This window comes from Dipodomys merriami, unplaced genomic scaffold (genome assembly GCF_024711535.1).
Source record: "Dipodomys merriami isolate MVZ:Mamm:240054 unplaced genomic scaffold, mDipMer1.0.p SCAF_177, whole genome shotgun sequence".
NCBI classification, from domain to species: Eukaryota; Metazoa; Chordata; class Mammalia; order Rodentia; family Heteromyidae; genus Dipodomys; species Dipodomys merriami.
This window is the reverse complement of record NW_027203126.1, coordinates 31,740-58,325: the sequence shown is the minus strand read 5'-3', so window position 1 is coordinate 58,325 and position 26,586 is coordinate 31,740. Positions and strand designations below refer to the sequence as shown.

Here is a 26,586-nt window from a genome sequence, read left to right as displayed (position 1 = left end):
CACCTGCGAGTTTACAGAGTGGGGGGGGGGGGGGGGGGAGGAGACTGGGGCTGGCCAACTAGGAAGGTATGTGTACCTATCTAGGAGATGAGGGTCAGGAGGGAATAACTGGACCCCAAGAGCCATCTACCCCTCATACCCCTTATTTGTATCTTGGGTAAAATTTCCAGCTCATTTCTTTCCCTTCCTCCCTCCCTCCCTCCCTCCCTTTCTCCCTCCCTTCTTTCCTTCCTTCCTTTTCTCCCTCTCCATCTCCCTGAACTTTTGTGCTCAAAGCTAGTAGGCCACAGCTCCACTCCTAGCTTTTTGGTGGTTAACTGGAGATAAGAGTCTCATGGAATCCCAGCCTGTGACTGCTGATCTCAGCCTCCTGAGTAGCTAGATTATAGGTGCCTGGCTTCTTTTTTATGTATAAAGTCTAAAGCATGCAACTCATCACCAGGTTCACCTCTCATCAGTATATGGATGACACCCTCCCCTCCCCCCCCCTCCCCCCAGTGCTCCACTGTGTGGTCACAGTGCCATGCCAGCCTTTGGGAAAGCAGCAATAGTTCCTCCATCCTTAGTATCTGGTCTTCTGGTTCCCAGACCCATCTGTCCCTTGAAGCTATTGGTTGGAGTGAGTGGTGTGTAGCAAGGCCAAGCCTTAACCTCATTCTTACTCAGAAAATCAGCCACCTGTCTCAGAACTGGCCCAGGGGCTGGGGCTGGTTTTGTGTGGGGCTGGCTCTCTGGAGGGTGGAGGGTAGTCTTGGGTATTGCCTCTGCTCTGGCTTCCCAAGGCATGGGGCTAGGAGCTAGCTTCATGTTCCCTGGCATTCCCTGCCCACCTCACAGGCAGCTGGGGTTCATTCTCATGTGAGAGCAGAAAGGACACGGAGGTGGAGAGCCAGCTTGTCTAACACAAGTCCCAGCACAAAGTGTGCTCCTGTGCACACCCCAAGCCATCCAGTGCATTGCAGGTGGGAGAGGCCATGCTTGTGGATTCCTCCACTTCTCACCACGCCTCAGAAAGCAGATTCCCCCAAAGACATGCTGCAGAACCGCTTCATCCAGGAGTGGTGCCCTGACTGGTTCCAGTGGCCTGACCGAGCCACTGCATGGTGACCAGGGGAGGGGCTGGCATAGGACTTGGGCTCCTTCACCCACCAGCATTCAGTCAGGTTCCTGGCAGCAGCAGAACAGGACCTAGCGACAAGCATCCGTCAGCGTGTCCCAGTCCCGTTATTCACCATGGTGTCAGGATGGCACAGGGCTGGGCTTCCCATCAGATCACCCTGCACACGCACAGTTGGATGGGGTAGCTGGAGGGCAAACGTGAGGACGTGACAATGGTGACATCATGCAGCCGGCACAGGGAGTGCTGACAGATCAGCCGTGGCAGTGACTAGCTCAGCGAGGCTGAGAAGGACTGCCATGCAGAGCCTCCTGGGTGGAGAGAGCTTGGCAGGAGAGGGAGGTGACAAGTCACGCCGGCAGGACAAGACTGCCAGCTGAGATTCTGCCACGACGGGCAAGGATATGCAGCTCACCCCTCTGTCTTACAGCCCTGTTGCCCCATGGCCTGGTCAGCCCCTGCTTGTCCAAGAGGTTTCTGCTGAGGCACCCATTGCACTGAGTAGCCTTGCTCTGGGGAGGCTCCGCTCAGCCCACCCACCCTAGCACTTCACACAGCTTCCAGATCCCTCCACATTGTGAGCCCCAGGGCTGTGTCTTGCTCACAGACCATGCCCAGTTGAGATCTTGGCATGGAACAGCACTCCCTAAATGAATGAAGGCATTCTCTCCTGCCTGTGTGCCCCGGACTCTGTAAGGTGCACTCATACCTCAACTGTGCCAGATCTCAGCCCAGGTTCGAGAAGAAATTAACTTGTAGACGCTTTGGTTAAAGTCTCAGGCAAGCTTCTAGGTCAAGAAAGCTGGTCCAGCCAAGCACCAGTGGCTCTCACCTGTAATCCTGCTTACTCAAGGAAGCTGCGATCTGAGGATCTGAGGCTTGAAGCCAGCCTGAGCAGGAAAGTCTGTGAAACTCTTCTTTTTTTTTTTTTGCCGGTCATGGGGCCTAAACTCTGGGCCTGGGCACTGTCCCTCAGCTCTTCAGCTCAAGGCTAGTGCTCTACCACTTGAGCCATAGCACCACTTCTGGATTTTTTTGCTTATGTGGTACTGAGGAATCGAACTCAGGGCCTCACACATGCAAGGCAAGCGCTCTACCACTGAGCTACCTTCCCAGCTGTGAAACTCTTATCTCTAATAAACTACTCAGAAAAAGCCAGAATTGGCGCGGGAGCTCAAGTAGTGGAGTGCTAGCCTTGAACACAGAGAGGCTCAGAAACAGAGCCCAAGCACTGAATTTAAGCCTCAAGACTGACAACAGAAGCCAGGCGCTGGTGGCTCCCACCTATAGTCCTAGCTACTCAGAAGGCCGAGATCCTTGGATCTCAGTTCAAAGGCAGCCTGAGCAGAAAAGGCCGTGAAACTATTATCTCCAATAAACCACTCAGAAAACCTGAAGTGGTGCTGTGGCTCTAATGGTAGAGTGCTTAGCCTTGAGCTGAAGAGCTGAGGGACAGCACCTAGGCCCAGAGTTCAAGCCCCAAGACCGACAAAAAAAAAATGACAACAAGAGGGCTGGGAAGGTGGCTCGGTAGAGGGCTTGCCTTGCATGCATGGGGCCCTGGGTTCTATTCCTCAGCACCACATAAGCAGAAAAAGCCAGAAGTGGTAGTGGCTCAAGTGGTAGAGTGCTAGCCTTGAGCTGAAGAGCTGAGGGACAGTGCCCAGGCCCAGAGTTTAGGCCCAAGACCACCACCAGCAAAAAAAAAAAAAAAAAAAAAGAAAAAAGCTGATCCCAGGGTTCCTGACAAAGAGAAGCCCATCCCTGCTGTCATGCACCTGTGTCTGCTCCACAGGCTCAGAGGTGGAGCCCAGTATTCTTTGGGCTTCTCTTTTGTTGGGCCACCTTGACTTATGACCTTGGAGAACTTGGGTCCTCTGCACTGGATAGCATTACTTTGGTTATGGCTCCACTCATGGGGAAGGGGGCCTGGAGGGAGGGGCTCATGAGAAGCCTCCATAGTTCTTAACCTGGGAATTCTTGACCCAGCTCCAGCATCTCATTGCCACATAGCACAGAGTCGGCCCCTGGCTGCCCGTGTGTTTCTTGTCTCTATCTCAGCCCCCTTCTGTTGGCCTATGATGGGGCAAGGGCTGACCTGGCTAGCAGGGGGACAAGAAGTGGAGGCTCACATTCCATCCACACAGACCCCCCAGGAACCAGAAGTCCATGATAGAAACTGGCGTAAAACCTACCTCCGCCCAACCTCCATCTGGGCCTGTAGGCGCCCGATGCGGGTCGGGGAGAGCTGTCAGCCGCCTGTGGCAGCAACCATGCTTCCAGAGCCACGCGGTGCTCCTGCCACACAGCAAGGACTGTGCACACACACCTCCCCCACTCCCCAAGTGCAAATTCTCTCTGCTGGGGAGAGGGGAGGGCGTTTTCAATGTTTGTCAGAACATCCTCTGATTCCTTTTTCCAGAACCACTGGCTGCAGGGTGGTAACCTGCTTTCCAGGTGAGATCAGGGCCTGGAAAGGCTCACCCTGTGCTTGTGCCAGGGGGCTGAGAAGACAGGGCCTGCGAGGCTCTACCTAACCGTACTGGCCATGGCCGGGGCCCGCCCTGGGCCTAGGGTCAGTTTTGGCATCTCAAGTACTCTCTGACCTCACTTCCTCGTGATCTAATGGGTTCCCGAGGTCTGAGGGATTCATGAGCCACATGGGCAGCCTCCCCACGCCCCGCCACTGCTGCCCGCCTTGCCCTCTGCTTCCCGGCTCAGCGTTGCCCTGTCTCACCGTGTTCCGTCCCTTTGCAGCACGATGCTATGTTTGGGATCCTTAACAAAGTGAAGCCTTCCTACAAACCCTGTGCGGACTGCATGTACCCTACAGCCGGCGGGGCTCCTGAGGCCCTCCGGGAGCCACGCGAGGACCCCAGCGCTCCCGCCATCTGCACCCAGCCAGCTTTCCTGCCCCACGTCACTTCTTCCCCTGTGGCCCACGCGTCCAGCAGGTCTCAAGCCCTGGACAAACCAGCTTCTGGCCCAGCTGACACTTCCCCATTCCTACCACCAGCAGGCTCCAAGAGGCGGGAGAGCAGTGACTCTGGGGCTGCCCCAGAGCTGTCAGCTGGCCTTCCAGAGCCTTCTAGAGAGACCCCAAAAGTCCTGCCAAAGTCCCTTCTGTTGAAGAATTTTCACTGTGATAAGAGTCCTCCCTGCATGGAGGTTGTAAAGGAAGAGATGTCCCCCAGGAGAGACCCGAGAGCAGCTAAGGACCTGAGGCTCCTGTTCACCAGCGAGTCTGAGAGACCCACGAGCAACAGCTACCTGACGCAGCACCAGGAGTCCATCGTTCAGCTGCAGAAGGCAGGCCTGGTCCGCAAGCACACCAAACAGCTAGAGAAGCTGAAGAGCCTGCCCGCAGACGCCGCCGCGGCGGCCCGCAGGGACAGCGCAGCCAGCAGACTGGAGGCCAGCATCCCCGAGGGCCAGGAGCTGGCTGCCGGGCAGGAGCCGGGGCCCCCTGCTCTGCCGGGCGATGACAAACCAGAGGCCGCTCCACCGCCATCCGAAGGAGCCTCCCTCAAGAGTCCTGCTTGCTTCCTCTCCCGCCTCGATCACACCAGTAACTTCACAAAAGACTTCCTGAAGACCATCTGCTACACCCCTACCTCCTCCTCCATGAGCTCCAACCTGACCCGGAGTTCGAGCAGCGACAGCATCCACAGCGTCCGTGGGAAGCCCGGCCTGGTGAAACAGCGGACGCAGGAGATCGAGACCCGGCTGCGGCTGGCGGGCCTGACCGTGTCATCCCCGCTGAAACGCTCCCACTCTCTTGCCAAGCTTGGAAGCCTCAACTTCTCCACGGAAGACCTGTCCAGTGAGGCTGATGTGTCCACCATTGCCGACTCCCAGGATGCCAAGTGGAGCGAGTCTTCCTTCCTCCAGGAACCCCAGTCTACTCTGAGGAACCCAGCCGCAGCCTCTAAACCATCAGGGAAATCCGCCCCAGAACACTTGAAAAGCCCCTCGCAGATGAGCAAAACCTGACCCACCTTTTGCTTCCATGGACCTAGGATTCCCTCCCTTTGTCTCATTGTGGATTCCAAGCCGCCCCTTACATCTTGATTTGTCTCAGACAACGGGAGTCATCCAGTCTCTCCCCCTCTCCCCTCCCTCTTGCCATAAAGAAGAAACGAAATAAAAATAACATACAGCACAAGAAGGGAGACTGGGCATGGCCTGGAAATCCAGACACCGTCAGCCAGGGACACGGGACTGCGATCCCCACGCTCCCGGCTTTGAGGAGATGATATCTGCGCCCATGTTCCTTAGCCCAGTCAGCCTTGTGGGAAAGCCCTTGGATGGCAATAAGTCCTACCTCTTATTCTTGCTGTGCTTTTTGTTTTGAAAATAGGATCATGACCAAGACTCATTCCCAGGAGTAATAATGCTGTGTCACAAAGGATTTTTCCAAGAGCAGAAGGATTTAGGGGGTGTTTTTTTTTTAATTCCTCATGATTGGCACCCCAGAGTGGTCTAGACTTCACTGGTCCACACCAGGTACTTACTAGATAAAACTGTCAGATAAAGACATCTAGTTAGCACTGTTGAGCTCGCTCTGTACTGAGTGGTGATCAACTGTGTGGTCAGAGTCCTTTGTCTTGGCTCTGTGATTGTGGTTGAGTGGTGAACATTCAGTTAGCATCGAGGTCAAGTGGGAGAAATGTGGGCCATGTTGTCGCTAGCAGTGGTGTCACATACATCGCCTCCGGTCAGGTGGGGAAGGGCCCCAAAGCATTGTTGGGCTGCAATCCATTACTAACTTGGGACATGGCTGCAGTTAGGTTTCAGGGGAACTCAAGCATCTGGCAGGTCTAGGATGCAGAACATCCTGCTAGGATAGGATGCCTGGTCCTCAGCCTTGTCAGGTCCTATCTACTCATTTCGGGGTCTGAGACTGTTGAAAAACTTCCCAGATGTTTACAGGTGTCCCTTCCTGCCAGATAATACTCCTTCCTATTCTCCCAGCCACAGTGATAAGTGGAGGGTGCTGGGTCTTGAGCCTCTGTTCAGCGTAGCACCTTTAAACATCAGATGGTTTCAGTGTAGCAGGTAGTCCCAGGTGCTGGGTTCAAATCAAAGGGCTCATCTGTCAGCAAGACAAAATGCTAACATATTTTAAGACAGATAAACAGTACAGTAGAAAGGCAGAAGTGCCTGATTCAGGGTTCACCAAACTGTATGTACAGCCCTGAGGGCTAAGAATGGTTTGTTTTTGTGTGTGTGTGTGTGTGTGTCTGTGTCTGTGTCTGTGTGTCTGTGTGTGTCTGTGTGTGTCTGTGTGTCTGTGTCTGTGTGTGTCTGTGTTGTGTGTGTGCTGGTCCTGAGGCTTGAACTAAGGGCCTGGGCATCGTTTCTGAGCTTTTGTGCTAAAGGTAGCACTCTACAACACTTTTTTGGTAGTTAATTGGAGGTAAGAGTCTCATGGACTTTCCTGCCCAGGCTGGCTTCGAACTGTGATCCTCAGAATTCAGCCTCCTGAGTAGCTGGGATTACAGGTTTGAGCCACCAGTGCCTGCCCAGTTTTACATTTTTAAGGAATTATAAAAATAAGTGGAGTGTGGTGGTTCATGCCTGTAATTCCAGCGCTCGGCAGGCAGAGGCAGGAGGATTACCAATTCCATGCCAGCCTGGGCTGTGTACCAAGACCTGCTCCAAAAAAGTAAACTTAAAAGAAAAAGTTAAAATGATCATGTGTCCTGCAGAGCTTTAGATATTTACTGTTGGCCAATGCCAGGTTTATGTGATGACACTGGGCTGCCTGTGGCCCTGTAGGAAGAAACAACTCATGGGAAGGCCTTTTCTGCCTCAGGCCAGACCCTGGCCCCCTCCCACCCCAGGCCTTTCCAGCTCACACCCTCTCAGCCCCTTGTTCAGAATGGAATTGTCTGTCTTGTTTGTCCAGTCTATGTCCCATCATCTGGGAGTATTCCAGCTTGTGCCCAGCACCATCTTGTGTCAGCTGTATCAGCTCAGTGATACCAGAAACGCCCCCAAAGCCTGCCACATCTGACCACAGGAATGGGCTGCCACCTCTCCTTGTCAGAATGGAGCCCCAAAATAGCTGCCTGGAAGAGCACCAGGGCTGGATGGACAAGCATGGAGCCAGTTCTTACTTCAGCTAATGGGAAGAGTTTTGGCAAATTCCCTTGTCAGCAGGAACTTTTTCTTCCTGGTATGATTTTTTTTTTTTTTGAGTGGGGGGTGGTTAGGGAAGCTTATTTTATAAGGATTTGTTTTCTTATTAGCAGTAAATGTAATCACTTTAACAGGTGATTATGCTCTTGTTCCAAAACCCTATGGGTTTTCTTCCCCTTTCCCTCAGCCAACAAAAGCATATTAAAGGAAAAAAAAAAGCAAGTTCAATATGTTTTGCCAAATTCACTTTCACATAGTAGATCAATTTTTGTGTCAAAATAATCCTGAGACTTGGTGATGATAGGCTTACGTTGGTGTTTTAATTAAGTCTGTGTAGGAGAGTGGTGTATTTTTGAAAACTTTACTTTTGAAAGCCATCATTTTCCTTTTCCTATTGAAGAGTGGGGGTGGGAGGATTCCACACCCGCAGGGATTGTTGGCTCTGGCAGTTTACCCGTTCCTCCTCTAGAAGCTCAGTATATATATCAAACAACACCCAAACAGACCAACGGCTCCAGCCCCATCATCACATGGTTTTACACCATTCTAGCCTAGAGAAAAGGGTGGAGATTTTTCTCAAGACTCAAACCAGTTGCCTCTAAACATATAGTATCTGGTTCTTAAAGTTACACTAACAAAACAAAGGCATTCCACCAGACTGGGGGCACCCTGGCAGTGACTGCCCCATACTGGTCTCAGAACAAGCTGGCTGTGTAAGCTAGGCCAACACTTGGCCACTGCTTCGCACATCATCTTAGGTGATGGGGAGATTGCAAGCGTCAGTGGCACCAGACAGCAGCAGGCAGAGGACGAAGGCAGGAGTTAGGCTTGTGCAAGTCATTGGTTTCTGTGTTCATTACAGCCTTTGTTGAATTAAGACAACAATTCTGATTAACCTGATACTCTGGATTTTCGGTTTTTTCCTCCTTCCATCCCACCTGAATTCATACAGTGTGCCAAAAGTTAGCCTGCCTCTTGTGCATGGTAGAGAAAAGCAGGTTTGTCAAGCATAGGGGGATGGTGGTCTCAGTGAGAAAGCAAGCAAGCCAGAGAGCCACGCGGACTTGCATTGCTTTCCCCTGCATACATGTCAGGGTCTTCCAGCATTGTCCCTGTGAACCAAGAACAGGATTCTTCTTCTCCCCATTCCCTGTTTCTTGTCCGCCGTGCAGAGACCCCTGCCAACTTCCGGGCTGCCACATAGCTCACCACTGGGTAACAGGCCCTTCTCTGGCACCATGTTGCTGAGACATTCAGGTGCCTGCAGCTGGCCCAGCCCTGTACATCCCTCACTGCCTTCCCCAATCAGTCCACAAGTGCGGTCCCCAGATGAGCCCAGAGGACTGGGCTAAGGCTGGCTAGGTCTCTAGGGAACCCCTGTTCCTCTCCACTCTCATCCCAGGGCCTATCCTCAAAAGTTGAACCTCTTCCCTGCTTCCCTGGGGCCATTTCTCCCCAACAGGAGCAGGTACTCCATCATCTAGTGGAGATACTAAAGAGCCTGGCCCAAGGCTCCCAAGGATAGAGAATGGCTTCCCCAAGGCCAGAATGTCTTAGTGCCAGAATTCACTTCCTCATCCCTGCTGGTTGGCCGGCCATCAAGAAGGGCTCCTCACAAAACCCTGTGAGGGCATCCAGCTCACTTGGGCAAGAGAGCCAGGCAGATTCAAGAGACAGCACGGCAGCATCTGGCCAGCATAGCACATTCACAGCTGCATGTGTCCTCGTCCCCAGCTTCCAACTACAAAATGGACCAAGCAAAGCTCAGTGACACCCCCCACATTCAGCCCCCTCTGCAGTTGAGTACCTAGTGGAGAGGCCACTGCCCACATCTGTGTGCCCATCTGTCTTTCCGTGTGTGCATCACAACCATATATGGCTTGAGACAAATAATGGTGCATCGTTTTTCTCGTCCACATGCTCTGTCACCCAGGCCACCATGGAATCTTCTGTTCCCATCTGCACTGATGCTGCCCAGTGCCACCTTGTTCTTATTTGGCAGCCTGTCAAAAGTCCCTCTTTCAAACAACAGTCTGTGTAGCAGACTTCCCTCCTGCCCACCCACCCGGCCTCTGCTGCCCTCACTATCTATCGGCCTTGTTACATGAGGAGAAGCTGCTTCCTACACTGTAATTATTGTTTTACAATTGAGTGCCTTAATAATAGTTTATAAATACTATGTATTTATGCAGAACTCTTTGTAAGTTTTCATCTTTTGTGACTGGGTACATGGTCCTGTCTTGGTGGTTGGCGTTAGGCTTTGAGCTGGTCCTCCCTGGGACTCAGGTTTATTCTGCTATGCAGTTTGACATTTTGTGTTCACGACTACTCCTCAGAGCCTGCTAGAAACAGTGCCGAGTTCCTGCAGGCCAGGCGGGCATTGGCCAGGGTGGTGCTGCCTATGGTGGCCAGTGAAGGAACATAGTTTGGTTTGCCAGGTAGCTGCGGACTGGTGCAGCCTGGCACCTGCTAAAACACAGCCCCCACCTCCCCAGCCCCGGAATGTACTCCTGTTTGATTGAGCTTTTATTACCATCATGGCCATCTGGTTCCTCTCTCAGTGTCCTGGGCTCTCTTACAGTAAACTGTAGGTACAGTCAACCCCACCCCTGCTCAGAGCTCCACCAGAGTTTTGTTGGGTTTTGAGACGCTGCCGATGGATTCCTGTGTGTTACATTACAATATCAATGATTTTTTAATTGCTTTTCCTTCTTTTTTTTATATTACGTATTTAAAAGGCAGTATCTTTTGTACTGTGAACTGGCAGTAGAAGATGCATAATGCACTTTTTTTTTTTACTTCTGTTGGTATGTACTGTGTAGTCTGTATTTCTTGTGATGAAAATAAACCTTTTATAAATGCCTGATGACTATGAATACGTGCAAAAGAAACTGCCCTGCCCGATGCTGGTGGCTCACGCCTGTCACCCTAGCTACTCAGGAGGCTGAGATCTGAGGATCACGGTTCAAAGCCAGAAAGACAGGAAAGTCCATGAGACTCTTATCTCCATTGAACCACCAGAAAACTGGGAGTAGCGTTGTGGCTCAAATGGTAGAGCGCTTGCCTTGAGCTGAAGAGCTGAAGGACAGCGTCCAGGCCCAGAGTTCAAGCCTCACGACCGACCAAAAAAAAAAAGAAACTGCCCTGAGTCCTCGATGAGACATCTGGTCCTCATCCCCCACCAGCTGCATCAGGGGCAGTTCTGAGTAGCTGCTCTGCTCAAACACCTGGACAAGGCCACCCAAAGAGCCTGGAAGAGACATCAGCCATCCCATCCACTCCCCCACCCCCGCCCAGGACCAGTCTCCAGCTTCCCATCACTGAGTGAAAATACCTGAGAAAGCCAACTTAAAAAGCCAGGCACCAGTGGTTCACGCCTGTAATCCTAACTACTCAGAAAGCTGAGATCTGAGGATCGCAGTTCAAAGCCAGCTCAGGCAGAAAAGTCTCCGTGAGACTCCTATCTCCAATTAACCACTCAAAAACCGGAAGTGGCTCAAGTGGCAGAGCACTAACCTTGAACATAAAGAGGCTCAGGGACAGTGCCTAGGCCTTGAGTTCAAGCCCCACAACTGACAAAAAATAAAGAGGAAAGGCTTGTCAGCTCACATTCTCAAACTTCCATCCATATGGTTTGGAGGCTGTGGTGAGGAAAGAGCATCGTGGCAGAAGGGTGGGGTGGAAAACTATTCACCTCCTGTTGGCCAGAAAGCAAAAGACAGGAAAGGAGCAGAGTGGGCCCCACTCTTCCCTTCCAGGGCCCCACCAAGAGTTTCTCCACCTCCCAACAGTACCTCCTGCTGGGGACGGAGCCTTCAGTACCTGAGCCCTAACACTTGTTGACTCAGGAAGGAAGATAGGCTGGCTGCTGCCCAGAGCCTTCCAGCCTTGCAGTTGTGGGAAAGGAGCAGGTGTCTCCCCCCCTGCCCCCCCGTGGGCACCACATATACCATGACGAAGACCAAGGCTCAAGCCAATGACTGTGGGTAGGCTGGACACAGGATTTGGGGAGCACCGCCTGCCTCATGCGCATAAGTGGGACCCTAAAGTCCAGTGGCTGCAGACCCAGTTCCAACTTGTGTCTCAGCTGGACTCCTGAGAGACTGATAGATAAACCAGAATGTAAATTCATTACCTTGTAATAATTACAACAGTCGAGTGACTGAATTAAAAAAACAAAAACAAAAAAACATTCCTAACAGGACACCATTGACTCACACCTGTAATTCTAACTACTCAGGAGGCTGAATTCCAGAGGATCATAGTTCAAGGTCAGCTGTGGTGGGGGAGGGGTGTCTATCTTCAAAATAACCAGCAAAAAAAAGAAAAACGAGCATAGCTCAAGTGGTAGAATGCCAACAGCAAATGTGAGGCCCCAAGTTCAAACTTCAGTACCTCTGAAATAGTTTTAGGTAAGTATGTATGAAAACCAAAGTTGGCTAGGAATTGCTTATTGGGTTAGAAGTCAAATTGAGAGGTTAGTAGGATACATTTAGTGATTAGTGTTGTCAAGCTATAACACAGTCCTCTTACTAATTTTTTTTTTGCCATGACCAGGGCTTGCATGCTTATTCAACTGTCACACTACCACTTGAGCCATGCCCCTTTTTGCTGGTTCTTTTTGGAGAGTTTCAGAATTTTCTGCCTTGGCTGGCTTTGAACCTCAATCCACCCGATCTTAGTCTTCTGAATAACTAGGATTACTGGCCTGAGCTAGAGTGCCCAGCTCATGAGATGGTTTTTAAACACACTAAGGGCCGTGGTTCAGGAACTCTTCTTTAGTGAGGCTGGAGATAGCAACCAATTCTCTTTGGGTCCAAACATAAATCATAGTCTGGGGACAGGGTCCAGCTGTCTGTAAGCTTCTGGTGGATTCCCTGGGACTCTGATGGTCAGGGTTAGGAACCATGCACATACATGAGAATGATGCCTAAGTAGGCTTATAGTTTGCTGGTTACAGTCACGTTCCACACAGGCTTTCCGAGACAAACTGACTCAGATCTCAACCCTCCAAGTAGCTAGGATTACAGGTGTGAGCCACCAGCACTGGCTCTCCCAGCTTTTTTGTTGGCTACTTGGAGACTCATAGACTTTTTTACATAGGCTGGCTTTGAACTGGGTTCCTTAAGTCTCAGTCTCCTGAGTAGCTAGGATTACAGGCATGAGCCATGCATGCCTAGCTAGAGTCTGTGTTCTTTAGGGAATGAGGGATAAGATGCTCATAATATGGGTAATTTCCCCTCCCCCCAAATTTTTTTTTGGGGGGGGTCCGGTTGTGGGCCTGAACTCTAGGCCTGGGTGCTGTCCCTCAGCTCTTCACCTCAAGGCTAGCGCTCTACCACTTGAGCCACAGCGCCACTTCCGGCTTTTTTCTTTTTGCTTATGTGGTGCTGAGGAATCGAACCCAGGGCCTCATGCATGCAAGGCAAGCGCTCTACCACTGAGCCACCTTCCCAGCCCCAAAATATTTTTTTTTAATCTGTGTCTAGTTGGATCTTCAAGTGTGGTTGCAGAGGCCTGACCCAATTTCTCAGGTGTCTCCTATGCACTTTACTTAGGGATGCCCATGGATGCCTCATGCAACAACTATGTTGGGCTTATCCTCCCTTTCCAGATAAGGAAACCGGCATGCCAAGCCTCAATCATTTGCCAATTTGCAACTATAAAGCGATGAAAGTGGCCAGGTACTGTTGCCCCCTTTCCCAAGCTACATCTTCCCACCCAGTGGTGGGAAGAAGCCAGCCAAAGGTGCATCTTGGTCTCCCTTTAGGTATCAGCCAGAAAGCAGAGGATTCAAAAGTGAAGCCTCCTGTCCATAGAGATGACACTCGTGTCATTGGCCACACAGGTGTGTCCCCCTCCCCAGATGGCATTTGCCATGTTTTAAAGGGAAACTGTTCATTCATGCATTTCCAAGTACACTTGTCCAGTTTCATCACCAGATCCTTTTGTTTTTTTCTTTTGTCAACTGTCCTGGCAAATAAATGTCAGCCACACACACATGAGCATCCTCCCATACAGGAGAGGATGCTGGGAACTTAACATAACTTCCCTGGCCTGGCAGCCAAGTTCTGTGGTCGAACATGTGCTTAGCAGGTTCCAGGCCCTGGGCTCCATCAATAATAATAATAATAATAGTTTGGGCACTGTGGTTTATGCCTGTCTAATCCTAGCTATTCAGGAGGCTGAGATCTGAGAGTCGCGGTTCAAAGTCAGTCCAGGCAGGAAAGTCCATGTGACTCTATCTCCAATAAACTATTCAGAAAGAGCCAGAAGTGGCGCTGTGGCTCAAATGGGACAGCACTAGCCTTAAGCAACATTAGCCCAGGTACAGCACCCAGACCCTGAGTTCAAGCATAAGAAAAATGAAATAAATAAATAAATAATAGTCAGGTGCTGGTGGCTCAGCTGCTGTAATCCTAGCTACTCAGCAGACTAAGACCTGAGATCACAATTCAAAACCAGCCTGGGCAGGAAAATTTGTGATGTTCTTATTTCCAATGAACCACGATTTAAATGATGACAATAAACAATGACAAATTAAAAAAAAAAAAAAAAAGCTTAGACATATTCAATGCAAATGCAATTTTCCCCCACTGTTTTTCGATCTGAGGTTTACCCAGTCCCTGGATGAAGAAATGGAGAATACAGAGCGCTGGCTGACTCCATTGCTGAGTTAATCCTTCCAGCAGCAGTTGTGATTTTTTTCTCAGAGATACTTAGAAACAAGAATCAGGACTACATAGCCAAAAAGCAAGAGAGGCTATCAACACAGAGAAAATAGCCCCCTGCTGGACAACAGTGGTTCACACCCACCATCCTAGCTACTGAGGAGGCTGAGATCTGAGGATCTCTATTCAAAGACAGCCCAAGTAGGAAAGTCTGTGAGATTCCCAACTTCATTGATTAGTCTTGAAGAGGTCTTATGGGGTTTTTTGTTTGTTTTTGCCAGTCCTGGGGCTTGCACTCAGGGCCTGAGCACTGTCCCTGAACTTCTTTTGCTCAAAGCTAGCACTCTACCACTTGAGCCACAGCATCGCTTCTGGCTTTTTCTGTGCATGTGGTACTGAGGAATCGAACCCAGGACTTCATGAATGCTAAGCAAGCACTTTACCACAAAGCCACATACCCAGCCCCTAGGCTTGAAGATACCCATGATTGCCTAAATCAAGGTCTCCTGAGGCAAGGACCATGGCTCTGTCACCTCAGGAACCCCAGCAAGGGTGTGGCGCATTGGCTTTGGGGTCAGGGCCAGATATTCACTATGAATCAGAGAATCTTGAGGTTTCTAGACTGGAAAAATCTGAAAGATCATGCCAGCCAAACTCCTTAATCACATCACCCATACTGGCACAATTCCCCTTTTCCCAGGGCCCCTGCCACGTGCCAGGCACTGGAAAAAGAGGAGGTGGTGTGTTTTATCACCAGAGATCCTGACAGATGATCAGGGAGGAAACAAACCCCCTGCTAACCGCAGCGAGGTTACACAGAGAGATTGGAGGTTTATTTATTTTGGAGCTGAGGATTGAACTTCGGACCTTGTGCATGCTGAGCACATGCTTTTCCACTAAGCCACACTCCCAGCCCCTAGGGTGTGTTTTTGTTTTTGTCAGTCCTGGAGCTTGAACTTGGGGCCTAGAAGCTGTCCCTGAGTTTTTCTTTTCTTCTCTCTCTTTTTTTTTTTTTTTTTGCCAGTCCTAGGGCTTGAACTCAGGGCCTGGGCACTGTCCCTGAACTCTTGTGCTCAAGGCTAGCACTCTACCACTTGAGCCAAAGCTCCAGCATTTTCTGTGTATATGGTACTAAGGAACCAAACCCAGGGCTTCATGCATGCTAAACAAGCACTCTACCACTAAGCCACATTCCCAGCACAGGACCTGGAGTTTCTAAGGCATCTGTGCTGGCTTTACTACTCTGCTTGTTACAGTCTCTAGATTTCTAGTAATTTGCCAGGCACCAGTGGCTCACACCTGTTAGCTACTCAGGAGGCTGAGATCTGAGAGTCACAATTTGTAACCAACCCAGACAGGAAAGTCCATGAGACTCTAATCTCCAATTAAATCACAGAAAAGGCTGGAAGTGGTGCTGTGGCTGGTGTTGGTAGGTATACCTTTTGCCTTAAGCAAAGGAACTCAGAGACAGCACCCAGGTCCAGAGTTCAAGGCCCAGGACTGGCAAAAAAAAAAAAATCTAATAATTTTCTGGGGGAGGGACAGAACTGAAGTTTGAGCTCAGGATCTAGAAATTGCCACAGCCCCTTTAGCTTTTTAGTTTATTTTATAGGTAGTATCTCAAGGAGATGGCCTTAGATTTCAGTCTCTTGTGTAGATGGGACTATACATATGCACTATCATGCCCTTCCCAAATTCCCAATACGTCTCTAACAAAGGCCAGCCTTTTCATTTGGCACTAGGCCTGGCAAATAATGTGGCCAAGCTGTGACTGTGTCACTGTCAGATCAAAGGTTTAGAGCAAGATAGTTTCAGGTCCCAGTCCCAGCTCTCTGCTTGTTTTATCCTTTGGGAAGCAGAAAGAACCTCAGAGCCCTATAATAACAATACTGTGGCCAGGCACACCGGTGGCTCACGCCTGACATCCTAGCTACTCAGGAGGCTGAGATCTGAGGGTCACAGTTCAAAGCCAGTCCAGGCAGCCCAGAAGTGGCACTGTGGCTCAAGCAGTAGAGTGCTTGCCTTGAACTGAAGAGCTGAGGGACAGTGCCCAGGCCCAGAGTTCAAGTCCCATGACCAACAACAACAGCAATTAAAAACCTAATACTGTGCCGGGCACTAATGGCACACTACTGCAATCCTACCTACTCAGGAGGCTGAGATCTGAGGATTGAAGTTTGAAGACAGCTGACAGGTAAGTCCATGAGACTTTTTTTGTTGTTGTTGTTGGTTAGTTGGTTATGCGGCTTGAACTCTGGGCCTGGGCACTGTCCCTCAGCTCAAGGCTAGCGCTCTACCACTTGAGTCACAGCACCACTTCCAGCCTTTTCTGCTTATGTGGTGCTGAGGAATTGAACCCAGGGCCTCATGCATGCGATGCAAGCACTTTACTACTGATCTACCTTCCCAGCCCATCTGTGAGACTTCCAATAAACTATCTGAAAACTTGAGCTATGAGCTGGGTGCCAGTGGCTCACACCTGTAATCCTAGCTACTCAGGAGGCTGAGATCTGAGGATCATGGTTCAAAGCCAGCCTGGGCAGAAAAATCCATGAGACTCTGATCTCCAATAAACCACTAGAAAACTGGAAGTGGTGCTGTGGCCCAAGAGGTAGAGCACTAGCCTTGAGCTGAAGAGCACAAGGACAGCGCCCAGGCCCAGAGTTCGAGCCCTATGACTGACAAAAAAGGAAGAAAGAAAGAAAGAAAGAAAGAAAACGAGCTATGGTTCAAGTGGTAGAGTGCTAGCCTCGAGTAAAAGAAGCTCAGGGGCAGTGCCCAGGTTCTTGAGTTCAAGCCCCCATGACTGACACCAAAAAAGAAAAATGAATTGATACTGTAATGAACTCAGAAAATCTCCCCCTGAATTTGGGTATTATGTATTATATTGAGTGCTTAGCTTCAGGCCTCCCACTGACCAGACCATCTGACAGGCAGCTCATCTCCCGAACAAGGAATGCCCAGGAAAGCTCTCTGTATACACATATTACCCCCCCCCCTTCGCCTCCCCCCCTGCCATGGACTCTGTGGAAGACACAGGATCTGCTTCTCTAGACACAAACACCATTTGTCCCCAACCTGGACCTGGGCAGTTTGTCCCCAGTCTTTGGGGAGGGGAACACATGGGCAGCCTGTGAGCGTGGGCTCATTCCTGCTGCAATCCAGAGGTACATCCTGTGCTGCCGTTGCCATGGTACATCCAAAAACATCTGCCACAACACACGGCTGGGGCTGGTGGCTGGAGCGGAGCCGTGGAGGGGCTGTGGCCTGGGCGGGCTGGGTACTGGAGGCAGCCAGGCCACACACACAGACACACACAGACACAGACACACACAGACACAGACACACACAGACACAGACACACAGACACACACAGACACACAGACACACACAGACACACACAGACACACACAGACACACACACACACACACACACACACACACACACACACACACACACACACACACACACACACACACACACACACACACACACACACACACACACACACACACACACACACCTCTATCTGGAAAGCAAGGTAGACTTCCTGTACAGGGAGATTTCCCCTAGGAAAGAGTTCCTAATTCTCAGTATTCTTCCTAAAGGTCTTGAGACCATAGCCCCAGGGGACAGGGCAGGGCATTCCAATTTCCCAACTTCCCCATCCTGTCCTACTCACTGGGCCCATGGAAATGCCCCAGGCCCCATCTTGCTACCTGGCCCCTCTTGGGTAACTCACTGTTCTTTTTGATCTGCCAGGAAAACACAATCAGGACTCACACCTATAATCCTAGCTACTCTGGAGGCTGAAGAGTTGAAGATCGTAGTTCAAAGCCAGCTGGGGCAGGAAAATCCATGAGATTCTGTATCTCCAGTTAAGCAACAAAAAGTCAAGTGGAGCTATGGCTCAAGTGGTAGAGGACTAGCCTTAAGTTTTTGAAAAAAGCAATAAACTAAAAGACCGTGTCCTTGCCTATAGTTTAAGTCCCAATACCAGCACCAAAAAAAAACAACCAAACCAACAAACAAAAAACAAACCTACATTCATAGTAACAAAGCCGTATGCTGTGGAAAGGACAGCTGGGTCTCAAAAGCAACAAACATCTCTAAAGTGCTCAGAACAGCCCCTGGCCCCAGGGAAGTACTCTGTCCAATTAAAGGATGATTTACACGATCTGATCTCAGCAAAAAATAGGTGTCACAGGAAGTCTAAATGAGAAACTGAGGGCCTGATAGGTGATATCACCTGCCTATGTTTGGTCACATGGCCCAGCTGGATCTGAACCCAGGTCAAACCAACCCTAAAGCTATCACTTGTAATCCTTCTTCCCCACCTTTGTGGCTTTTTCTTAGTTTTCCAACCCTCCATGTCTCCCTGAGGCCACAGCCAAGCCTGACCTCATTCTGCTGGAGATCATGGGTCCAGCTGAGGTCACACTTCCGGGCCACGCTGCACCCTGTCCAGAGCCCCTAGGGATTTTCCCCCTGTGGTTTGCCCCTTGATTCTAGATTCTAAAAGTCACCTGTCTTCTCCCAAAGCTTGAACTTCCGTTGGTCACCCATCTTCTCTGACTCCCTCCCCCCCCCCCCCACCCCCACACCTCACCTATTTTCTGTGGCCTGTGGTGGGCACTCAGCTGGGATCATAGGTGACATTTCTTTAGTCATGTTGGACAAAGGGAGCTTTGTGGTCACCATTTTTTTTTCAGATGAAGAGTTTCAGAAGTCACATGACTTATCCAGATGGCCCAGCCAGAGGCTGATGGAATGACAGAGCCCCTTCCTCTATGTTCCCAGGCCAGTGCTGCTTCCAGAACATCCCTCTTCCTCCCCTCCATATATGGAGACAGCCCTGCCCTGGCTTATGTGCTGTGGGGTGGAGGCCGGTGGCAGGGGCTCCTCCAGGCCAGCCCCTCCCAGCGCAGGCTGGGAAGGGGTGGGAGGGGAGGGGAAGCCCTCAGCACCTCTTCAGCTGTGTATCCCTGGACAGGTGCCATCTCTGATCACCGTCTCCTGAACAGTGTGGGTAGAGGAGGCACAGAGTTGCTGGAAAGAGGGACGTTTGGAGCATACAGTGAGTGCTCCATAAATGCACCTGGCATTACATTCCTTCAGAATAGTGGCGGCCAGCATCTGTCTTCCACTCAGGGGAGACTGAGGCCCAGAGCGGGCAGGGACTTCTCCAAGGTCTCAGAGCCTGTCTCTTGCTGGCTCCATTCTCCTGCCCAGCTCCAAAGCACCAGGCAGGGCAGGGCTGGGCTTGGGGCAGTCCAGTCCCCCTGGGCTGCGGGTGGGTGGGCAGAGGAGAGATGGGGAGGCAGTTTCTCCCTTGCCAGCCCCCACTGTTGAGGGGCGCCTGGGTGCCAAGGGCTTTGCTGCTTTTCTCATTCAATCCTGGAAGTCCTGGGGTGGGGGGCGGGGGAGCTGTAGCTCGGTCCTCTCCGGCTGTACACACGGGGAAACTGAGGCTCAGAGAGATGAAGTGAGCTACCCAAGATGGAGGGGTGGGGTGGGGGTGGGGTGGAGGCGGTGGATCTGATGGTCTAAGGAGACGGACAGTGTTCGTTAGTGTGCTCTGCTGTTCACAGAACTGCGGCCTCCCAGACCTCTTAGACGGGAAGTGACAGGGGGCGCGGTCCCCGCGGCAGCAGCCCAGCCCGGCTCCCGGGTCCCAGCGGAGGGGCGGGGCCGAGGGCGGGGCCTCCAGACGACCACGCCCCCGTGTGACCACGCCCACCGGCTTGCTGCCATTCCCCCACCCGCTCCTCCGCTCAGCCCGGGGGGCTTAGGCGGTCCCAGAATCTGCATCTCTGGGAGCCTGGGGACCCGGGGTCCCTGTCTGGACACAGGGGGCTCCTCTGATCACCTCCCTCCCCCCAGGGAACACCCACCCTCCAGACCAAAGTTTGACCGAAGAAAGGAGCCCCACCAGAGAAGGTCATCTGGGGGCATCCGCTGACTTGCATGGGCAGTTGACCTATGACCTCCGGTGAATTCCAGGCCCTGCGGGACCCTCAGTTCTCGGCTCCCGTCACGACGGAGGGGAGGGCCGTGGGGTTCGGTGGGAAGAGGGCTCCACCTGTGGGTGTGGGGCTGGAATGGACGGTGCCTGCGCCCCACCGCGCCGCCTCCCCACCCCAGCCCTTCCGGCTGGCCAGCACCCCTCAGTTCTCGGAGGCGCCCCTCTCCTCCCTGCATTCCCTTCGTCAGCTTATCACCATGGCACGCACAAAACAACCGGGTCCAAGCCCTGCCTAGTAAGGCCCGGGCAGGGAGGTTGGGTCTGGGGGCAAGGCGGGGGGGGGGAGCGTGGAGATGGCGCTGTCTTTGGGTGTTCGAGGCCAGGCTGAGAGATGCGAAGAGAAAGGGCAGTGGAGGGCTGCGGGCTCGCGGACAGTGACCGCACCTGCAGGAGGAGCCGAGTCCTGGGCTTTCCATGGTGATCACGAGGGAAGAAAGGGCACCTTGGAAGTGAGGGAGAGACAGGGGGTGGCCAACAAGTCTTGCAAGGTGCACTGAAGTTGTGCAGACTTGCCGCTACATATGGGTGCCTTGAGACCAACAGAGAGAGACAGACAGACAGACAGACAGACAGACACAGAGACACAGACACAGAGAGAGACCCGTACTGGGGCTTGAACTCAGGGCCTGGGCACTGTCCCTGAGTCTCTTTGTACTCAAGACTTTCAGTTTTTTGAGTGGTTAATTGGAGATAAGAGTTTCAATGGGGACTTTTCTGCCCAGGCTGGCTTCAAACCATGATCCTCAGATCTCAGCCTCTTGAGTAGCTAGGATTACAGGAGTGAGCCAGAGTGCTTGGCTCTGAGGCTTGCTTATTTATTTATTCTTTTTTTTATTGTACTGTTTGTGTTTTTTTTTTTATTATTTATTCTTTTTAACTCAAGGCTGGCACTGTACCACTTGAACACAGCTCCACTGCCAAATATCTGGTATTAAACCCATTACTTAGGCTCAGCTCCAGGGTGTGTCTCTAACACTTTTCCTCTTTTCTGGATAAACAAGCCACAGATGAGGTTTTTTTAGAAAAAACACCAAAGTTCCCAACTAGGAATAATTTAGCCAGAGGTAATGAGGATGGGAAGCGCAGGTGGGATGGGACAATGGGTATTTCCAGGTTTAAAACAAGCACATCCTGTCACTGTCCCATCAAATTAAGTGCTGTCCTGAGAGTTTGGTATAATTGTGGTAAGCATTTATTTATTTGCCAGTCCTGGGGCTTGAGCTCAGGGCCTTTGGCTCAAAGCTAGAGCTCTATCAACTTGAGCCACAGCACCACTTCTGGCTTTTTCTGTTTATGTGGTACTGAGGAATTAAACCCAGGACTTCATGCATGCCAGGCAAGCACTCTACAACTAAGCCACATTCCCAGCCCTAGTTTTCTGGTGTTTAATTAGAGATAAGAGTCTCAGGGACTTTCCTGCCCAGATAGGCTTTGAACCATGATCCTCAAATCTCAGCCTCCTGAGTAGCGAGGTTTACAAGCATAGTCACCAGAGCCCAGCTTTCTTTTTCTTTTTCTTTTCCTTTTCCTTTTCCTTTTCCTTTTCCTTTCCTTTCCTCTCCTCTTTCTTTCTTTCTCCCTTTCTTTATTTTTGTATTGGAGTTTGAGTGCAAGGTCTCTTACTCACAAGGCAAAAACTCTACCATGTGAACCTGCCTTCCAGCCCTTTATTGCTTTCATATGTTTTTAAGATAGTGTCTTGGAAGTGGTGTTGTGGCTCAAGAGGTAGAGTGCTCTCTTTGAGCTGCGGAGCACAGGGACAGCGCCCAAGCCCAGAGTTCAAGGCCCATGAACGACAAAAAACAAATACATGTAAATTCATATGAATTTTGGGGCTGGGAAGGTGGCTCAGTGGTAGAGCACTTGCCTTGCATGGATGAGGCCCTGGGTTCGATTCCTCAGCACCACATAAGCAAAAAGAAAAAACCCGGAAGTGGTGCTGTGGCTCAAGTAGTAGAGCTCTATCCTTGAGCTGAAGAGCTGAGGGACAGCGCCCAGGCCCAGAGTTCAGGCCCCATGACCAGACCCAAAAACAAAAAAAGAGATAGTGTCTGATGCTTTTACCAAAGCTAACCTCAGACCACAAGCCTACTTCTGCTTTCCAAGTATCTAGGATTACAGGTATGCACCACAACACCTGGCCCTTATACTCCCAGTTTGAAGGTTAGGAAATGGAGGCAGAGGGAAGAAGTGACTTTCTCAGAGCCATAACTTGACAGAGATGAAAATTAAGACAGGACCTATCATCAGAGCTGGTGTTCATATGCCAAACTGCTTCATGAATATTAAAATTATATAGAGTCTTTAACTCATTTCCTGCCTGGAGGAACAGGAAGTATTTTCTCTCATTTCCATTTTTCCCTACTTTTAACTCTGTGATATGAAAATAAATCCTTGCCGAGCACTGATAGCTCACACCTAATTCTAGCTACTCAGGAAGCTGAGATCAGAGGAGTGTGGTTCAAAGCCAGCACCAGCAGGGAAGTCCATGAGGCTTTTTTTCTTTTTTGTCAGTCATGGGGCTTGAACTCTGGGCTTGGGCGCTATCCCTCAGCTCTTCAACTCAAGGTGAGTGCTCTACCACTTGGGCCACAGCACCACTTCTGATTTTCTGGTGGTTTATTGCAGATAAGAGTCTCACAGACTTTCCTGCCTGGGCTGGTTTTGAGCCGTGATCCTCAGATCTCAGCCTCCTGAGTAGCTAGGATTACAGGTGTGAGCTCCATGAGACTCTTATCTCCAATAAACCACCAGAAAACTGGAAGTGGTGCTGTGGCTCTAGTGGTAGAGTGCTCGCCTTGAGCTGAAGAGTTGAGGGACAGCGCCCAGGCCCAGAGTTCAAACCCCACGACCTTCCCCCATTCTCCCCCCCCCCAAAAAAAAATCCTTGCTAAAATAAATCATGGCAGAAGCCAGGCACTGCCGGCTCAAACTTATAATCCTTGCTATTCAGGAGGCTGAGATCTGAGGATTGAGGTTCAAGCCAGCCCAGGCATGAAAGTCCATGAAACTCTTTATTTCTAATAAACTACCAAAAAGCAGGAAGTAGATCTGTGGCTCAAGTGGCAGAGCACTAGCCTTAATGGAGGGGGAAAGCTCAGAGACAGTACTTAGGCCCTAGGACCAGCAACAAAAATAAATATTATAGTAGAAAAGTATGCTGCCTTTCTCTGCCACATCTAGCTTACTGACTGAGCTGAGGAGCAAGCGTGTAATGTCAGCCAATCAGCCACTTCTTCCTTAGGGGTATAACTGTCCAGGGCCCAAGGAAAGTACTCTCTTTGGTGTGCAGGAGACTGCAGTGTGTCGGGAAGAAACCTGTGTTTGCATCCACAAAAGGCTTTTTGAGGCCTGGGAGCCTTTGGGACATAGGGACAGATGGAGGCCATAGATTTCTTCCAGAAATGGTCTCCCTTTCTTTGCAGTCCCTGGATAATTCATGTGCTGGGCTCAAGAAGATGGCTGGTCATTTTCTACTGAATTGGGGGAGGGAGGAATGGAGTGTGGTGGTGGTGGGGGGGTTGTCTGTCTGTCTGTTAATGATCCACAGGACCACGTCCCCTGTCTCCTGCTTTCCTTGCCCTGAGCAAAGTGCTTCCAGTCCACTTGGGTCTCAGTGACCAGAGACAAGAGAGGAGCAGCACAACCAGTCTCTGAGATCTGCCTGACCGTGTGCTACCAGAAATCAGACACTCAGGGAAAGGCGGAGCCTCTGGGTGAAGAGCCAGCCTGGCCAAAGGGCTTAGGCTACGGGTGTTTTAGTCACATGAATACTCAGAAGCCAGAATGTTCAGCTTCTATTTCCTGGGGAATGAGGTGGCTGTGGCAGAAGAGATGTATACATGAGAACTTTCTGATTCTTTTTTTTTTTTTTTTGGCCAGTCCTGGGGCTTGAACTCAGGGCCTGGGCCCTGTTCCTGAACTCTTGTGCTTAAGGCTAGCACTCTATCACTTTGGAGCCCAGCACCACTTCCGGCTTTTTCTGTGTATGTGGTACTGCAGAATGGAACCCAGGGCCTCATGCATGCTAGGCAAGCGCTCTAGCACTGAGCCACCTTCCCAGCCCCAGACTTTTTGATTTCTTTCCTTCGGCTGCTTCCACCCTGGGGCTCCCTGTGCCTTATTCTCCTACTTCTGGTATTCAGCCACATGTCTGCCCACAGAAATGACCCTCGGTATACCTCCTCCTTTTCTTCCTTTCCTCCTTCCTCTTTCTTCTTCTTCATCTTCTTTCTTTCTTTCTTGTGGTGGAACTGTGGCTTCAACTCAGGGCCTGGTGGTGATCCCTTAGCTTTTTCACTCAGGGCTGGTGCTTTACCACTTGAGCCATAGCTTCCACATCTAGTGTTTTTTGGTGGTTAATTGCAGGTAAGAGTCTTATGGGCTTTCCTGCCTGGGCTGGCTTCAAACTGCAATCCTCAGATCTTAGCCTCCTGAGTAGCTCTACCACTTGAACCACAGCACCACTTCTGGCTTTTTTCTTTCTTTTTTTTTTTTTTGTGTATGTGGTGCTGAGGAATCGAACCCAGGGCCTCAGGCATGCAAGGCAAGCGCGCTCTACCACTGAGCCACCTTCCCAGCCCATCAAAAGCTTTTGTAAGGGATGTAAGCAAACACACTGGCTTGTGAAAGAGCACTTCCTCCATATGTCTGGAATAAGAGTTGGACTGAGGAAATCCCTTTCCATTTCCCTGGCTGACACACTCAAAAGGTCCCCCACATGAGGCACCCACCCAAGAAACTATGTGGACTCATGTAGATGTACCTAGGCCTCCACTCATTTCTTCATTCATATGTTCAATAAGCCGGGTACCAGTGGCTCACACCTGTTAACTACTCAGGAGACTGAGATCTAAGGATCATAGTCTGAAGCCAGCCAAAAATGGCAGGAAGGTCTGTGAGACTCTTATCTCCAATTAACCACCAAAAGCCAGATATGGAGCGGTGGCTCAAGTGGTAGAGCACCAGTCTTGAGGAAAAAAAAAAAAAAACCAAAAAGAAAAACCCTCACAGACAGTATCTAGGCCCTGAGTTCAAGCCCCAGTATACTCTCCCTCCTTCCCACCTCTCTCTTATTTCTCATTCACACAATGTTCAATGAGTATTTATTCAGTATCCTGAATGATTTGGGGCTCTGAGAGGATTCAGAGAAGCAAAGTTGCAGTAGTAGAAGTTGTTCCTAAGGGCAGTAAGTGAAATAAAAACTTCACAGATATTGTAGTTTGAACTAGGTTCAAATCTCAGTTATCTCACCTATAAGCTGTATGACCCTGGACCTTTCTGGGCCTTAGTTCCCTGTTCAAAAAGAGAAGCATAACGGTGTCTATGTATTTGAGGTATGTTGAGGACTAAATGAGATACGAATACAACACAGTACTAGGCAGAGGGTGGGGGCATGTGTTAATACATGCTGAGTTTATTGTTACTGGAAGGCCCAGTGGTGAGGGATGAACCTGTATCATAAAGGAAGGCAAGCCCAGCTATGTACCATGGATCAAGCGCCTTGACTTTGAAGAGCTTCAGTTTTGTGATCTGAAGACTAGGTCTATGCACAGGTAGCTTGTCGGATTGTTAAATAGATTAATGGCCCAGTGAAGGCACAAAGGCCTGAATCTATTTCTTGTACTAGGAGAGTGGATTAGAAGAGCAGAGCAGGGATTACCACACAATACAATGCTGTAACAAAGGTCTCTGATTTGGGCTTGGTGTCCTGGGTGTGATTTCTGAGAAATTCAGCTGCAATCCCCTTGGGTAGCTAGAACCCTAAAGAGCAAATCCTCATTTGGCCTCAGAGAAGGAAGTGTGGCCTGTAGAACGAGGCAGGAAGTAGAAACCTGACAGTATGGACTAAAAGATACGGCCAATGACTCTCCTTAAGTCTTGTGCTAGGCCTATAACCCTAGCTACAAGGGAGGCCAAGATTTGAGGAGCAAAAATGTCCATGAGTCTCCTCTCCAATTAAGTAGCAAAAAGCTTAGTTGGAGGTATGGCTCAAGTGATAGAGCACCAGCTGAAAAGTAAGCTAAGCAAGTGGGAGGCTCTGAGTTCAAACTCAGATATAGAAGAAGATAGATAGATAGATAGATAGATAGATAGATAGATAGATAGATAGATAGATAGATAGATAGATAGATGAGCCATTTGTGTGCCTGCAGACTTGGGGTGGGGGCAGGCACGGGGAGAAAGAGTTGTGTGGGAGCCTACACAGTGAATCATTTATTTCTATTACTTAGAATTTGGGTGGCAGGAGTGTCATTTCTGAGCAGATGTTCCCCTTCTCAGCTTTCCTTGGAAAAGCCATTTTCTTGCCTTTCAGAAAAGTAGGTGATCATTCCCTTGGGGAGAGAACAGATAGTCTTAGATCTAACCATGGTTAAGAAAGGCCACCATGGATCTGGCTAGGAGCAAAACCTGGAGAGGAGAAGGGAACCATTTCAAATGGCATGGAGTAGGAGCTCAGGATGTTTCCAAGGGTCCCAGCCAGAGGTGGGGCACCTTGAGAGAGATGCTGAAGGAGCCTGGGCTCTGCGGGGAAGTACATGCCTACAGCCTTAAAATGAATGGTGAGATCACACGACCCTGCTCCATTGGCTCCTCTGTTGAAACTAAAAATAAGAACAATAGTAGC

The 26,586-nt window shown here is 50.4% G+C and overlaps 1 protein-coding gene across 2 annotated transcripts in view; it reads left to right on the top strand.

Annotated features, from left to right (window-relative positions):
* LOC138829821 (protein phosphatase Slingshot homolog 1-like) overlaps positions 1-10,187 on the top strand; it is a 54,468-nt gene extending 44,281 nt beyond the window's left edge. For both annotated transcript variants that reach the window (XM_070026345.1, XM_070026346.1), the window contains one exon: positions 3,875-10,187. In XM_070026345.1, the coding sequence (XP_069882446.1) occupies positions 3,875-5,110 (1,236 nt within the window). In that variant the 3' untranslated portion in view covers positions 5,111-10,187. The remainder of the gene's footprint in view (positions 1-3,874) is intronic.
* The last annotated feature ends 16,399 nt before the right edge of the window (positions 10,188-26,586 follow it).